At 41.3% G+C, this 16,726-nt stretch overlaps 1 protein-coding gene across 3 annotated transcripts in view; it reads left to right on the top strand.

The window, feature by feature from the left end:
* Positions 1-13,553, top strand: part of Filip1 (filamin A interacting protein 1) — a 166,728-nt gene extending 153,175 nt beyond the window's left edge. Inside the window, exons 6-7 of one of the 3 annotated variants that reach the window (XM_028879851.2) lie at positions 224-281; positions 13,255-13,553. In XM_028879851.2, the coding sequence (XP_028735684.1) occupies positions 224-281; positions 13,255-13,295 (99 nt within the window). In that variant the 3' untranslated portion in view covers positions 13,296-13,553. Of the gene's footprint in view, positions 1-223; positions 1,094-13,254 lie in introns of those variants that run through there. The other 2 variants (XM_028879852.2, XM_028879849.2) reach the window with 2 other exon arrangements.
* Positions 13,554-16,726: the final 3,173 nt, after the last annotated feature.

The raw sequence follows: 16,726 nt of genomic DNA, 5'->3' as shown, positions 1-16,726 counted from the left end.
GGTGAACTTGGGTTTGGGAGGGAAATTCTGCATAGGTGTTAGGAAGGGGAAAGGAAGGGTTCCAGGTAGGTTAGATGCCAACCCCAGCTTTCTGAGTCCTTTTCCCTGGGACGGGTTGTTGTGGATGCTCCTTTGTGGCAGGAATTATGCCAACGCACAGGTTTAGGGCCTAACTGGGGCCACTCACCAACGTATCCCTTTTGTCTTTGTTTTCTCTTTACAGTCGGGACAAGATGGGTCATCTCAGCGGCCTACCCCCACCCGCATTCCCATGTCAAAAGGTATGAAAGCTGGAAAGCCAGTAGTGGCAGCCCCAGGAGCAGGAAATCTGACCAAATTCCAGCCTCGAGCTGAGACTCAGTCTATGAAAATAGAGCTGAAGAAATCTGCAGCCAGCGGCACTGCCTCTCTTGGAGGGGGGAAGGGCTGAGGGCAGTGGCTAAGGGGGTATGTTGTAAGGATGCTACTGCTGCTATGGAAACCAACCTGCCTCTGTGTGTGCCGACCCTTTACATGTACTACTAACTTAAGTTTTAAGTATCTTGTTTATAAAATAATCATCTAATAGCCATGTGTTTTCTTTTCTTTTCTTTTCTTTTTTTCCTATTTTGTGCATTTGTTTCAATGCAGGGAAATAGAACTGATTAGCAAAACTGCTGCTTGCTGAACGCTTTGTTGAAGATGCTGACCCTGAGACAGGGTCTGGCCTGAGTTCAGTTTTACTTCTAGCATGTGGCCCCATCGAATTTAGCTCATCGGCTAAGAAGCCCTCAGTCTCTTCACCAGTGAGATTTGGGGGCCAAATCACATGCTCCTGAAGGCTGGCTCCCAAATTTTCTAATTGTAAGCCAAGTTTAATAGACTTAGTTCTACATTTTTTTTTCCAAAAAAAGAAAAAAAAAAACTATTTTGAAGTAAGACAGAGTTTAACCATTGTCATTGTGCACTATCAAGTCTTGGGTTGAATATATGTGATGTAAGGAAAAATTTTTCAAAGCTATTGCAGGGCCTCTAAAATCTGGAAAAACAAAAGCTCCTCATATGACTTCAGGAAACAACTTGACATGAAATAAAACGAAGATGAACTGTGGAATCTGAAAAAGAGAGTTTGATTTATTTGTGTGTGTTTGTGTGTATTCTAGAAGTTATGGCCACCTCAAACCACTCCCAGGATTCCGTAGACAATAACTTTGAACCATTAGGATCAGAGTTCTGCTCTGTTCAAGTGTGCAATTGGTTGAAATTGTAGGGAAGTGGACCAGAGCGGCCAAATGTCCCCTTAAAAGCTCAACAGGAACAGTGACGAAGAAAAAACAGCAGAAAGCAAATTTAGACACTCCAATGCCAAGGAAAAAGTGACATCATCCATAGCTTAATTGAACTCAGTATTTTCCTTGGTTAAGTGTGGACTCTGTTTGCAGATGTAGAACAGATCATGATTTGGGGTGTGTGTGTGTGCCTGTTGGTATGTGTGGTGTGGGCAAGTACTTTATTATGACTGTCAGTTTTACTCATGTTTGAATAATTTTCTTTAATTTTTGAGCATGTTCTAATAAGCATGGGACAGAGTGTAAATGCAGAATGCCATGTGTCTGTGAGATTAACCCTGAAAAAGTAGGTTTTGTGCTTCATGGTCATATAACCACAAATGAGCTCCAGGCTGGTAAACTACAGCTTAGCATACCACCATCTCATGCAGGCCATATCTTTGCCAAAATTTCTGAGTCACATAGGTGAATTTTATAAAATTACAGTAACTACAGAGTTCCAGATTTGTACATTTCCATTTCTGAATTCTTAAATTTCCCAAATCACATGGGAGAGCACACTCTTTGGGTGTTTGAGAAAGACGAATTGGAAAAAGAAGACGTGTGCTTTGTTTTCAGACTGTGAGCCAATGTTTCACAATGAAGCGCCTCTCTGCATTCCTTTCTGAACCAGATGCCTTATACCCTACAGAACACGGGTTGAATTGTATGTGTGATGGTGGGTGTGGCCGCCTCCAATTCTCTACACACGCTTTAGGCAGATCTGTCTCCAGCTGCTCACTGGTTCTCAGTGTATGTATTAAAATATGTTTAGCAACCACATTAACAACAACCCAGAATGCTGGGTCAGGAAGGTTAAAGAGAAATAGAGATTAGCTAAGATACGTATGATGTGTATGATCATTGGACAAGACAGTTTGCCGGTTAGAATATGGACTTGTGTTTCTTAAGGGGCTTTCTGCACTCTAATCAATGGACATCCAACCCTCTCAAAGACAAGGCCATTCCTTGTTTTACTAGTGCCTACCTTGTGTTTGTGAGGTATGAGGTATTACTGTTCTGTGACATTCTGCTCTCGAGCAACAACAGCGTCAACTGCTGGGCCCCTTTTGGCTCTGCTTGACTTTCTTTAAGTGGCTGACACTCACAGTGTCACTGGCTGATCGTCTTGCTTCTACCTGCCCACACCATGGTTACATCACTTCCTCCTGGAAGTTGATATCACTCCTGGGAGAGTGCTCAGAGGGCCTTAACAGTGAATGTACAGGATGTTTATGTATGTAGATCTGGCATAAAGCCACAGACAAAGTACAACTGCTAAGAAAACTTGGCAGAACAATACATAGTCACTTCAGAAATGACAGAAAGCAACCGCCGGGAAGTTTCTCTTTGTAATTTTAGAACCAACTGTACATTTATTGGATAGCCTTTTTTTTTTTAAGTACGCATTAGAAGTGGAATACACAGGGGATAGGAAGTGGGGGATTAAATGCAGCCTGACTCTGTCTTCCATTGGTAAATGTTTTTAAGATGCTGCTTGATATACTTTGTAGGAGTGAATGGGCTAAAAGTTTAGACTCTTTTCTCTGTTGTGAATCCTATTGTATGCTAAAATAAAAGCAGTCTCACAATGGCGGACGTGTATAGTATATAACTACTGTCTGGATCCTGCAGTGAGAAATCCTAAGAGGTAGGGCACATGTCATTTCCACAGAGTTCACTATTTAGGGATGTGCTGGTACAATCCACACAGCTAAAGAGGAGACCTTGGTCTTCCATACCTGTGAATCAACTGAATATATTGAGGACACCATGATGGTGACTACCTGCCACACATGGTCCTGGAAATGCTCTGATATGGGCTATTGCTGCAGCGCGTCTATCACATCAGTGCTGTGAGCTTCATATCTAGGGCATTTGGTTAAACAGGGCCACTGGCTTCCTATCATATTTACAGGAGGACAGGTCGATGGATAGCAGTTGGGTCTCTCTCGAGATGTTAATATATTCATTAAGGGTTTCAATAGATCCTTTACTTGGTTGTTTTCAAGAATGAAATGAAGACCAAGCATTGAGGTTTAGCCTAAGGAGAGTATCATTTCAGTGTGAAACATACCCAGGAGTGCAAAATGTGAAGAAGACTTGGAGTTCTCCTTCCTTCGTAAGTTCAGAGTACTGAGGGAAGAATGAGACTTCTGTGCTGAGCAAAATCATAGGAATATTGGTGAGAAGAGAACATGGGGGCTGTTGAGATGGTTCTGTGCTGGGCACTTGTCTAGCACTGTAACATCCTAGTTTTTAATCTGAAGCAATAAAAGAAGGGAGATATGTGCGTGAAGAACGGGGGGGGGGGGGGGGGAGAGAGAGAGAGAGAGAGAGAGAGAGAGAGAGAGAGAGAGAGAGAGAAATTTTCTCTACCTTCCCCTCTCCCTTTCCATAAGTGCTCACCACTGTGCTACACTTCCAGCCTTAGATTCTCCTTTTTATCTGTCATTTCTATGCAGGCAATAAACACACTCTAGCACCTTCTAGCATAGTGAACCTTGCTCTTCATCTGTGCAGGCTTTTTTCTATAGCTCCTACCGTCTCCACCCATGCCCACCTAAGCTGTTGACAGGACAGTAAACATGTTCTGCCTCTACTCCCACACTGCAAGCTCATCCTTAACATTTTATTATTTATTTATTTATTTACTTTTTTAGAGACATGGTTTTTAATCATGTTCATGTGTGGGGATCAATGCATAGGAGTGCAGGTACCCTTCATAGGCCAGAGACGTTGCATCTCCTGGAGGTCACGTTATCAGCAGTTGGGAGCTACCCAGCTGTGCATTGACCACCAGCCTTCTACAAGAGCAGAGCGTGCTTGTAACTGCTAAAGCAGCCTCAACCTTTTCTTTTTAAAAAATAATCCATCATACATGTTGTTAAAATATCAGTCCATGATAGAAGACAATAAAAATAGTCATTCCTTACTTTTTCCTTCTGACCCAAGGTTTTCCTTGGGGACATCTTCTCCAACTCTTACCCATTTCTTCAGACATTTGTCTACATATTTGTACAATGTTCTTGTACTCTAGTCTCTTATTTCTGGATTTTAGATATATTATGTCTTCCTATTATTGTTTTGGTGGTGAACATTTAAACTTCTAACTTTTCCCTCTTATCTAGCCTCTCAACATGATCATGTCACATTTACTTATTTATTTACTTTTATTATTTATCTCTTTGTTGTTGTTGTTGTTTTAAAGAGTTTCTGTGTAGCCCTGGCTGTCCTAGAACTAGCTCTGTAGACCAGCCTGGCCTTGAACTCACCAGGATCCACCTGCCTCTGCCTCCCAAGTGCTGGGATTAAAGGTGTGTGCCACCACCGCCTGGCTCGCGTCACATATTTTTGATATAGCAGTTATATACTCTAAGTGTTTATAAAGTGTGCACAGTGCAAATTTGAATATGGTTCCCTGCTGAGCCAAGCTGTGGACGAGCAGTGTGCTCTCTTCCTCTTGACACTTCTTCCAAGGAATAATTACTTTAATCTTTCATCTGTTTGGTTTCCCACGTATCTATTTTAGTTTTCCCAAACACTCCATTTGGTTTGCCAAACACCCATCAGTAATTTTTCCTACACTTAAACACAGCAGTTTTCTATTTCCCCACAGAGGCCTTCCTAGTATGGCTCTCTGCTTCCTTCCCTCAAGCTGGACTGCTTGTCCTCCAAGACTGCTGCCCGGCTGTGGGCCTTTTGCCTGAACTGAATCCAGACTCTCCTCTCCTCCCCTCTCCTCCCTTCCCCTTCCCTTTCTTCTCTCCTCCCCTCCCCTCCCCTCCCCTCTCTTCTCCTCCCCTCCTCTCCCTTCCCTTCCTCTCTTCTCTCCTCCCCTCCCCTCCTCTCCCTTCCCCTCCTCTCTTCTCTTCTCCTCCCCTCCCCTCTTGCCCCACATGAAGAGGTCAGAGGACAATTTTCAGGAGTTGACTCTCTTTCTACCACAGGTTCCAGGGACCTAACTCCGGCGTCAGGCTTGTGCATCAACTGCTTTAACTTGCTTTCACCTTCCAGGCCCTGGAACCTGTCTTCTTTTATTCCTTGTCTTTCATGTCTAAACACCCACGTTCTGTTTCAAAAGTGCATTTTTCTGTAGTTTCTATAGAAAGAACACCTGTACTAACCTCTCTGAAGCAGGTCATGCTTCTAGAAGTAGGTTAGGGGAGGTGATGTGCCACTGTTCCCATGTGTCAACTTTCCATGGCCCCATTTCAGTCTGTGCTGTCCATTGTCCCTGTGACCAGGACCTCTAAGATCAGTTTTGGTTTTCCCTGAAGATAAATCTCTGGGCTTTGGTGACAATTGTTTTAGGCTGTGTTCTTTTCCCCCCCATGATCAAACATCAGGCTCTCTCGCTCCCTACTTTAGCTCCCTGTTCTTGTTAAGATTGATGTGTCTCACTCATCTGTCAAGAGCTCCTTTGCAAGCTTGTTCTGGTTGTTTTATACACTTCCACGGCTTCAGTGGCCACCCACATGCTGATGACTCCCAAACCTCTATCCCAACTGTGTTATCCAGCTTCGTACTGTGTCTCTGCCCAGTCTACCTGTCTCATAACCATCCTCAGCACCTCTCCATCCTTCTCCCAAGACCTCTCTATTACTTTCTAGCTCGGCAGTGATGATCTGATCCTGTCAGTCACCAGAGCTAGGAACTCAGTCACCTGTGGTAGGTTCCTTCTCTGCGTCCAAGTGGAATTCTTCAGCAAGTTCTGTTTGCTCTAACCCCCTCACTTCTCTAGCATCCAATCCCACATTTCCATTTCTGTCATCAGTGCCTAAAATTGAGGTTGTGATCACTTCTCACTCACATCACTCTCACGCCGTCCGGCTGTCATCGTCTCTCGGAACCTTGATTTGTTTGTCATTGTGCTTTCCAATGTGCATGTTGATCATAACCTCCCTCTAGTGAAGCCTTTAAAGAATTCTCATCCCAAACAGGATACAGTGGCATTTCCATGGCCGGGCTCTGTAGCTCTCAGATCTGAGCACCTTTCCCTTGTTCTGAGTCATGTTACACTCTGAGCTCATGGAATTGCTCAACTTGTTTCTCTGTCCTGTATTGCCCTCATTTCTATTGTCTGGCAGTTACGTCCTTCCCTGTTCCGAGTTTCTTACACAGACAACTGTCTCCAGGAAGATGAACTATAATCTTAGGATCTATCTTAGGATTTGAAAGGCTTGCCCATCACCATAAAAAGCTTGGTACTGATGGTAGAGAAGTGAAGCCAGCCCCTGAAATGGCAAGAAGTGGGCCTGATAAGGTGTTCTCCTATTGCAACCCTGTGAGGATCTCGCTGGAGGAATTAACAAGTCCCAAGTGAGAACATGGGGTGAAGTTGGTGGGGCTGGAGGAAATCCAGGTGCCTTGATGGGAAGCACAAAGACATTTTCAGATTTATAAGTGCCTTTTCCCCTTCCTCCCTCTTCTTGGCTTCCCCAGGGGATGCCTCAGAGGGTAGGCATGCTCTTCAGATTCATGAAAGACACTCCTCATTTTATAAACCAAAAATCACTACCCTCTAGCAGGGTTCAGATTTAGGATAAATACTAATGAGATCCTCCAGAAAGAGGGTGTTGATGAACAGTGGACAAGCTACTGAGAAGGCTGAAAACCAGGAGATTGGAGTAGCACTTTTTTTCTGTCGCCAAAATTCTGTGTGTCCTTTGGCAAATCACCTTGCTATGGCTTGTGGTTTAGCATTTCACTAGATGATTCTGGATTCCCTCTGCAGTCATACTATGATTACTTCAATGTATATGGCAAGGTGCTTGCAAGAACCTGGTTTACACCACCCCGTCCCCCAGGAAACTAATGATTATTTTCTTATTTGGGTTCTCTTTATTTTGTTGTGTTCTGAACATGTGATGGACAGAGCTGCAGAGTCACAGAGGTGGCAGGGGCTGATTCAGACATTACAGATAAAGGTGGCAATTGTCTTTATAATTTAAGTAAAAGAAATCATTTTGTGTGTATGGATGTTTTGTCTGCATGTGTGACTGTGCACTGTGTGCAAACCTGGTGCTCACGGAGGCCAACGAGGGCATCAGATCCCCTGGAACTGAACTTGCAGGTGGTTATGAGCCACCATGTGGTTGCTAGGAAGTGAACCCAAGTCCTCTGGAAGAGTATCCAGTACTGCAGAGCTATATCCAGCCTTCCCCCAATCCCCCCCCCCTACACACACACACACTGGGTTTGTTGTTGTTGTTTTGAGACAGGTTATCTAATTGGGACCTGCTGCTCACTGATGAGGCTAGAGTGGCTAGTCAGTCATTGAACACCCAAGATCTAGTCACCTGTCTCTGCCTCTCTAGTGCGGGACTATAAGCACATCGTCACACCCAGCATTTGGGATGAGTTCTGGGGACCAAACTCAGGTCCTCATGCCTGTACTGCAAGCATGTCATGGACTGAGCTGTTTCCCCAATCCCAAGTCCTGAAGTTATCTGGGGATTGTATGTATGTGTACCAGGTGCATGTAGGAGCCTGTAGAGGCCAGAAGAAGGCATCGGATTCCCTAGAACTAGAGCAACTGGTGGTTAAGAGCCAGCACGTGGGTGCTGGGAGTTAAATCCAGGTCTTCTACAAGAGCAGTAAGCACTCTTAACTGCTGAGCTGTCTCTCCAGGACCCTTACCCTAACAGTTCTAACTTTAAAGATAGGTTTAAACATTTAGTCTGCGTGCCTGAAAGAGTAAAGCCTGGGCACAGGGGGCTCAAAATTTACATATGTTCCCATCATTTTCCTTTTATTTATAGATAATGTTGTATTTGAGGGAAGCAGTTCAAATTTGCTTGTTCTGGGAATAACATTCAGTGCTAGAGGTAAGGATTGGCTTGCCTGAAAAGTAAGTGATTAGTAACAATTATTGGTGACTCCTATAACTTAGACGATGGGCTTATTTGAGCTGGTGATGGTGGAGGAAGAACTGTTTTTGGGAAGGAATCAAATAAAGGGCTCAATGATTATGAAACCCCAAGAGAGATGATATCATCCGGTTCAAAAGTTTTCTGGAACAAATGACAGAACTGATTATCGGAAGTATTTTTAATTAGCTGAGCTCAATCCAAAACAAGGAGTACAAGCCCAAGCCAACAGAGGAAGTTTGTTGGACTTCCTATTTAAAACAGATGTTTTATCAGGATTTCTGAATGTGATAATAGGATTGTATCCCAATGTAGTTTAGGGAAATTGGACATGCATAAAAACAAACAATATCTAGGTGTTCTCCCTTCTAAATGGCATACAGGATATTTGTAGGGCATTTCTGCAGGTGGGTAAGTTACCTGGAGAGCAGCGAGCTCAAAGCTGAGGTTTGGAAGCTTGCAGAGGGGAAGAAGAAGGCTGGTGTGGCTCCTCCACAGAGTCCCTGGTAAGAAGGGAGTCATGGAACAGGGAGGCAGGCTGTAGCGCAGCAGCCAGATGGGCAACAGCCATGAGGAAACGCTTTACGTTGATGTAAAATATTCTACGAACAAAGCCATCCTCCTCCCTAGATGCAAAGCCTGTCTACAAGGCAAGATGCTGCCACGCTTTGTCTTCGCTGTGTGAGCTTAGAGTTCAGCTGTTGGATGAGTTTGGTTGAATTTACTGGAGGGGACCTTTTAAAACGCAGAGCTCAAGAGCTCTTTGTAGATATCTTGGCAGAGCAAAAGTACACACATTGCATGGGAAGGAGGTAATGTCTTGTGAGGGAGGACATCTTTCCCACTCTGTAGCACTCTCCCGGGAAGAAGCAGATTTCCAACTTGCTGTTAGGTTGTCCCACTCCGGCACTCAAGGGAATGCTCCCCAGATCCTACCCCATTCACGTGGCTTTGAAATCCAAGTCATCTGATTCGTTAAAAGTTTCTGTGATACCACTCACAAGGGAATAGGTGCTAAGTAAGGTCAGAAATGAAGCAAAATTTGGAAGTGATGACGTTTAGTTTGCTTTGTGTGGAACTTATCTAACAGCTAGTGTAACAAAAGAGTAGATTGGCACCTTATCACAACAATATCAGAATAGCAAATAATGTGTCTCCTATGTTGCCCACAGTTTCTTAAGGAGAAAACAGCATGATAACAAGTGAAAAAAATGGAAAGTTTGAATTTTGGTAAATTCTTGTCAAAAGTATATAAAAATCCAGTGTCCTCCATATGCATATGACATTCACAATTTAAAGATGTTTTTCTTTCAATTAGAAAAAAAAGTAAAAGAAAATTATGCCGATAAGTGCCTGGGTATTAAAAACTCCCAAGTCCAAGTGTTTTTGTTAGTTTGTTTGCCAATAAGTGGGTAATTAACTATGATTATTGGTCTTTTTTTGTTTTGTTTTGTTTTTGTTTTTGTTTGTTTGTTTGTTTTCGAGACAGGGTTTCTCTGTGTAGCTTTGAGCCTTTCCTGGGACTCACTTGGTAGTCCAGACTGGTCTCGAACTCACAGAGATCAGCCTGGCTCTGCCTCCCGAGTGCTGGGATTAAAGGCGTGCACCACCACCGCCCAGCTGATTATTGGTCTTTATTGTTTATTAAATACTTTACAAATTACAAGTGTCACAAAGATGTGTTTATAGAAAGAGAAACTGGTTACAGAATTGTGCCTGGTCATAATAACCTCTAACCTTTCCTTAGAGACCCCAGGGGACTGAGGCGTGGGTCTTTTCTGGGATACAATGAAAGCTTTCTAAGAGGTGCAAAAATATTTGCCAACTTTGTTACCATCATCAACAACAACAAAAATTTAAAAAAGATTTATGTATTTATTTATTCCTCTCCCTCCCTCATTCTGTGTGTGTGTGTGTGTTGTGTGTGTGTGTGTGTGTGTGTGTGTGTCACATGTGACACAGAACATATAACTTGGAAAGAGTCCATTCTCTCTCCCATGTGGGTCCTGGGATCAAGCTCAAGCCATTAAGCTGGAGTCACCTCACTGAGGAATCTTGCTGGCCTCTCAACAATTAAAAAAAAAACTATTTAATGAACAACTTCAAAACCTTATGCTGTACAATATTTCTCATAATTTCAGGTGTCAGATGAGTGATTCTTATTTGAGTTCATTTGAGATGTGAGGAAAACATATCGTAAGCAATTACAGATATTAGACATCCTTTATTATGAAGGTACAATTTATATACAACAACCTGTTGTTTGGAAATATCAAGTATTTCTGAAAGTCTACTATAAATACACACATTTACATATTGGTTGCCAGTTTGCTAATTTACATGTACTAATGAAGCCAAATAGTGAGACCATGATATTGTTTCTTCTGTATAAACCGTCAGCCAACCCTTCACCAAATGTGAATTCTAAAGGCATTGTTGTGTGGATTGTAAAATGTCAAGAGAAGGCGACTCTAGGAATGAAGAGGCTTGCACACTCAGAAAGGTGTAAAAGCCGAAAATGTTAGCTATGCAGGGGAACTTACAATGATTTCTGGTACCTTGATTGTTTATCCTTGGTGAGAACAAGCATTCTGAGTTATATCCACACTAACAATGATTCTGGAGTCCTCTCTGACATTTGCTTTTATAATTCCTTAAGGAAGGAAATGGGAAGATGCTTACATTCTGGAAGCAGAATTTGTGATGTAGGTCTCGTGAAGATTCCTTGGTACATAGTACATAATTTTTTTTTAAAGCAATGAGTAGGAAATAGTATTTTAATCTTAGAAGATGATTTTTACATAGTATCTTAGTAACTGCTTTTACTTTTCTGGCTTGAAGATGGATCCATTTTTAGAGTTTTTAAAAGTGTTTTAGGTCTAGAGAAAACTATATATATATATATTTGCATGTATATTTTTAAAGCTATGCAAAGCCTTCAAATGTCTTAAGTATAAGGCATTTATGTTCTTCATCTAAACTTTGTTTTGTTTAAACCCAAACAAGCCAAAAAGCTGGAAAGGGAAATGAAAATATCTCCACCTAGTGGCCTCCATGAGGCAGCTAATGAAACCAAAATTCAAAAGCATTTTCTGCAGAGGATCACCCAGCACGCAGTTAGCATGAACCTGTAGGTAGGTTTATGATGTAAAGCAATTTAGTTCATGGCTACCTAAGTATTAACTACCAAAGTAAAATAAAGTTGTAATAGTGTGCGTTTGTAATTAAAGTGAAAATAATAGGTGGAAATACTATTTCTTTGGGGGGTGGGGTGGGGATGGAGTAGGTGGTGGAGGAAAGAACTCAGGGCCTTTCACGTGCTAGGCAAGCATGCTACAGTTGAGCAACACCACAGCCGCTCTTCGTGGTGGCAACTCTGGTGTGTTTCTGCACTTGCATCACTGCCATAGGTTGACAGCGAGGTGAAGGTTTCAGGTGGAGTCATTTTCTTTCTTCTGCTTTGCATAATCTCAGTGACTACAGGACTGGGTCTTCTCACCAAGCTAGCTCCGTCCCCACGACGGTCTACTACCTCCATACATCGTTTCAAAATGACTGGATGAAAAATGTGATGACACAAGCTGATGAGAGCACAAAGGCTAATACAAAAGGAACGCCAATCAAACAATGTGACACTAAATGTCTGTGATGTGGCTGGACTCTTTTAATTACCGAGTCAGCTTTGAAATTTATTACAAGACTGAAGAGGGCAAGAGGGATGGCCCAGTGGGTAAAGAAAGGCACATGTTGCCAAGCCAGAGTTCCATCCCAGGGATCCATATAGTATGGGGAGAGAACCAATGCCTACAAGTCATCGACTGGCCTCCACATGTACACTCACCTACACATACCAAATAAATGAATGTAAAAAATCGTTTTAAAAAACATGAATGAGGGCTGGAGAGATGGCTCAGGGGTTAAGAGCACTGGCTGATCTTCCAGAGGTTCTGAGTTCAATTCCCAGCAACCACATGGTGGCTCACAACCATCTGTAATGAGATCTGGTGCCCTCTTCTGACCTGCAGGATACATGCAGGCAGAACACTGTATACATAATAAATAATTAAATCTTAAAAAAAAAAATGAATGAATGCCAGGCGGTGGGAGGCAGAGGCAGGTGGGTCTCTGTGAGTTCAAGGCCAGCCTGGTCTACAAAGTGAGTTCAAGGCCAGCCTGGTCTACAAAGTGAGTTCAAGGCCAGCCTGGTCTACAAAGTGAGTTCAAGGCTAGCCTGGTCTACAAAGTGAGTTCCGGGACAGCCAGGACTTGTTACACAGAGAAACCCTGTCTCGAAAAACAAAAACAAATACAAAAAACCAAAAGCAACCAACACAAACAAATAAACAAAACATGAATGAATTTATGGGGCCAGTGGGGTGGCTCAGTGAGGAGAGAGATCTGTTGGAAAGCCTGACAACCTGGGTTTAGTTCCTGGGACCTACATGGTGAAGGGAGGTAACCAAGTCCTAAAAGCTGTCCTCTGAACTCCACAGGTGTGCATGCACAACACACACTCACTCAAATCAGTAAGGTAATTAGCCAAAAAGAATAAATTTATATATTAAAAAAAGCATTAGCCAGTTATGCAAAAGCAGTAGTCAGAGAGAAAATTGTTTCTTGACTTCTGTGGAACATGAAGGAACTGTGTCCTCATTAGCATCCAATCTACATGCACTGAAAAAAGAAGTTAGCTGGGCGGTGGTGGTGCACGCCTTTAATCCCAGCACTCGGGCATTGTTCAGAACAGAGAGTGTTCATCTGGGAGAACAGTTGCAGGAAACATAGTAATGACTATATGCTTACTTAGCTCTTTCATTGAGTAAGATCAACCTAATATAAAATATTAGACATGGTTTCTATAGAGCTTTATTTTGGAAGTAAAACACCCATGAAATATAAAGAAGTTATCCCCAATAGCGAAGTCTGCAGAGCTGTTGGTATTGGCCTCATGTACCTGTTTTTGTTTTGTTGTTTTAACATTTACAGTCTTTGATTGAAATGGTGTGGTACTGGTCTTCACATCAACTACTGACTTGAGTTTAATTGAAAATGCCGTGTCTTTCTTCTCTTTATAGAAAGCATCATCATTCACCAGTTGCGAATGAGCTCCAGATGAGATTACCAAGCACAGCCCTCAGTCATCACTAAGGTCCTGAATGCTACTGATGTTGACTGGAAACACCCTATGACTTCCAGTGATTTTGTTTTGAGGATACAATTTAACAGTTAAAAACCACAGTGTGGATGATATGAACAAATGTAGCAAAAGCAATTGAATCTTTGTGCCAAAGAAAGTTTTCTTCTCTTTGCAAAGCTTTCAGGTCTGTGGGCACATGCTGTGTAATTTATTTTTATAATACATTTTGTAATGTGATTTCTTTCCCTAAGTTGTTTCTTTTCTCATAGTCTATGGCACATATATCTGTAGATTACACTGTCAGTTCAAAATATTGATATTGTGTATTTAAAAGGTTAACGTATCCTTTTCTTTTTATTGTTATTTTTAAGGAAGAGAAAGCACAACACTCTATTTCCCTGGGCAACTTTAAGAGGTAAAACCTACAAACAGTAGATTTGTGGGGTCTTCTTACTCATATGATGCCGTGGTCCTGATTTTGGTTCAACACTGAAAACAGCGTTCTGACTTAGGAGTTTAAGTACTTAAAACCAATTTGTGTCTTCTGCTTGTGTTCTGTATGGGAAACAGCTTTGACTGGCAGTTCAATTTTATTTCTATCTGCATTATTTAATTATGTATATAAAACATAATAGTGACTATGATGTTAGGGTGTTTCCCACATATTACTCCTACCCCCACAAAAGCTTACAAATAAAAATGGACCTAGAAACTGGCAACCTTTTTTTTTTCCCAAAGAAATAGGGAAACCCAATGTAGATGATCGTTCCCTCTGATTTTGACTGACTTTCAGACCTCCATGTAGGTTGTGGAGAACAATGCCTCCTACTATCACTAATCTTCTTGGTACAGGTTCTTGCTATATACCCCTAGCTGGCCTAAAACTGGCTATGGAGACCAGGCTGACCTTGAACTCAAGGGATCTGCCTGTCTGTGCCTCTCATGGGTGCTGGGACTAAAGACATGTGCCATTGTGTAAAGAGTGTATTTTTAAAGAATTAAAAGCCCAAACTGTATTACTCAAGTCTTGATGTCAGAGCTGCTGTTGAATTTAGGTTCATGTGAAAATGTGAAGTCTACTTGAAACTCTACTTTAAAAAAAATGCTGACGATGGGGGTGGGAAAGTTTCCAATAAGATCTTTAAAATAACTTTAAAGATAAAGGTTGACAGTTAAGTTTCTAAATGCAGAAGTCATTTATCATGCTACTTAAGTGTGAATGAAGAGCCAACGCTTCTTCTGAATGTTATGAGGTAAGTAAAATCACCCAAGTAAAGTACTGTAAGCTCACCACTATAGTCCACAAGCTGTACCCACATCAGCCAGAGTCTCTGGAATGGGAAACACGATGGGAAATTTCCTCCTTTATGTAACCTAGGTTTTAATGTAATCTGTGGAACTGACAAATCATAGTCAATATATACTGTAAATGAAATAACTATGTTTTCTAAAAACTATTCTTGCTTTGTTAAAAGAAAGATAAATGTTATGTTAGGCTTACCCGAGCTTGAATGACTGTGGAGGTCTCACATAACCTTCTGTGGTTTTGATTACTGACACAGAAGCCTGGGGCATGTGTGTGTGTGATTTTTTAAAAGTGTTGTTTTGTTTTCTTAAAATGTAGTGACATTTTCAATCACAAAACAGTTATTTTATTTAGTTTTTTGTTTGTTTGGTTAGTTGGTTTTTGGTTTTTCAAGACAGGGTTTCTCTGTGTAGCTCTGACTATCCTGGAACTCGCTCTGTAGACCAGGTTGGCCTTGAACTCACAGAAATCCGCCTGCCTCTGCCTCCTGAGTGCTGGGAGTAAAGGCGTGTGCCACCACTACCCAGCTTTATTTAGTATTTTTATATTGACAGGGAAGTAAAGTTTTTAGGTGGCACAGTTGCCTGAAGCTTAATTATTGCTTTGAATTAAAACATTACTAAGGTGTGTATTTGCATCTGATGAGTTTCCTTCTCACCGGAGGTGTAATGAATTTTGGTATTTTGCAAAGACAGCGAGGATCACGTTGCAACCAGTCATCTGGGTAGAAGCTGAGGTTTTTCTGTATACCTTACCATGAATTTCTTTGGTTAAACATTAATGACAGATAAGTAAAATGAACACATTATATTTGAAAAAAAAGAGAATATTAACAAGATTACAATCACATCTTAGCAACTTGTCTAGATGTAAAAGTTGCCTTCACAAGCAAGTCTGGCACTCACCTGGATTACATCACACAACTTCAATTTCTTTTACTGTAAATATGTCTTCATCAATTTGAATGAGACTAATTTTTGGATGGAATCATTTGTATGTTTCCTGGAGTGTAATCAGTATTTCATGTTCAAGTCACAATTGAACTAATCAATTTATTTTATGCTTGATTTATTGTTATTTTGTTTTGTTTTGAAGACAGGGTCTCCCTATGTAACCCTAGTTGGCCTGGAACTCGCTATGTAGAATTTACAGAGATCTGCCTCTCTCTGTTTCCTGAGTGCTGGGAATAAAGGTGTCCAATACAATGCCCAGCCTTTACACTTGTTTTTTGAGACAGAATTGCACTATCTAGCCCAGGCTGTCCTCAAACACACTACATAGCTGAGGATAGGTTTGAACTCATGATCCTCCTGCCTCAGTCACCTGAGTGTTAGCATTACAAGGATAAGTCACAATGCTGGCTTTCTCTTTCCTCTTAGTAACTGTTTTCGTTTATTTGATTTTGGTTTTCATGATATCTTCTGCACTTTTTTTCAAGAGTTCATAAAGTATTGAGCAGATAGTGGATAGAGTATATGCACAGGATGCTGGTGCCCAGAATGTACATAAAACATGAATTTGTTGAGTCTTAAGACAACTATTAAGAAATCATGATGTGGGATATCTAACACCAACACAGACACTACTGAAATAATGTAGGGCTTATATAAGTCAGAGGCAACGCAAGAGTAAATGGTTTATTAGGCATGTGATGTTTTTATCTAATGCCATGGTTGAACTTTTCTGGAAATACAGAAAGGAAAAAAATAGAGGAAGCTGAGTGTGTTCTTGAATTGTTTGAGCAACACATCTAACAATAACAAGTACAAAATGAAACAAAATCATCCTTGGTACACGAGGCTCACACCCTCTTACCCCTGCTGCTAAACCAATGATAAAAAGGCCGATTAGAAGGCAAAGAGGAAAATAAAAATAACTGTAATAAACTTATAAAAATCAGAAGTTTTCTGACCATTAGTATTTGTTTCTTAAATTTTCAGTATTTACTTCATAACTATATAATAACTGTTGTTTATGGAAAATATAATAGTTTCTCAAATTTTGGACAGGTATGTTTATGGATGCCATGGTGTGATACAGGCATTTTCTGCCTTTTTTGTTTCTGGCTCATGTTATTTGGGAGAATTTCACCTTATCATCTAAT

This window comes from Peromyscus leucopus, chromosome 7 (genome assembly GCF_004664715.2).
Source record: "Peromyscus leucopus breed LL Stock chromosome 7, UCI_PerLeu_2.1, whole genome shotgun sequence".
Classification (NCBI taxonomy): domain Eukaryota; kingdom Metazoa; phylum Chordata; class Mammalia; order Rodentia; family Cricetidae; genus Peromyscus; species Peromyscus leucopus.
This window is presented reverse-complemented; position numbering and strand designations above follow the sequence as displayed.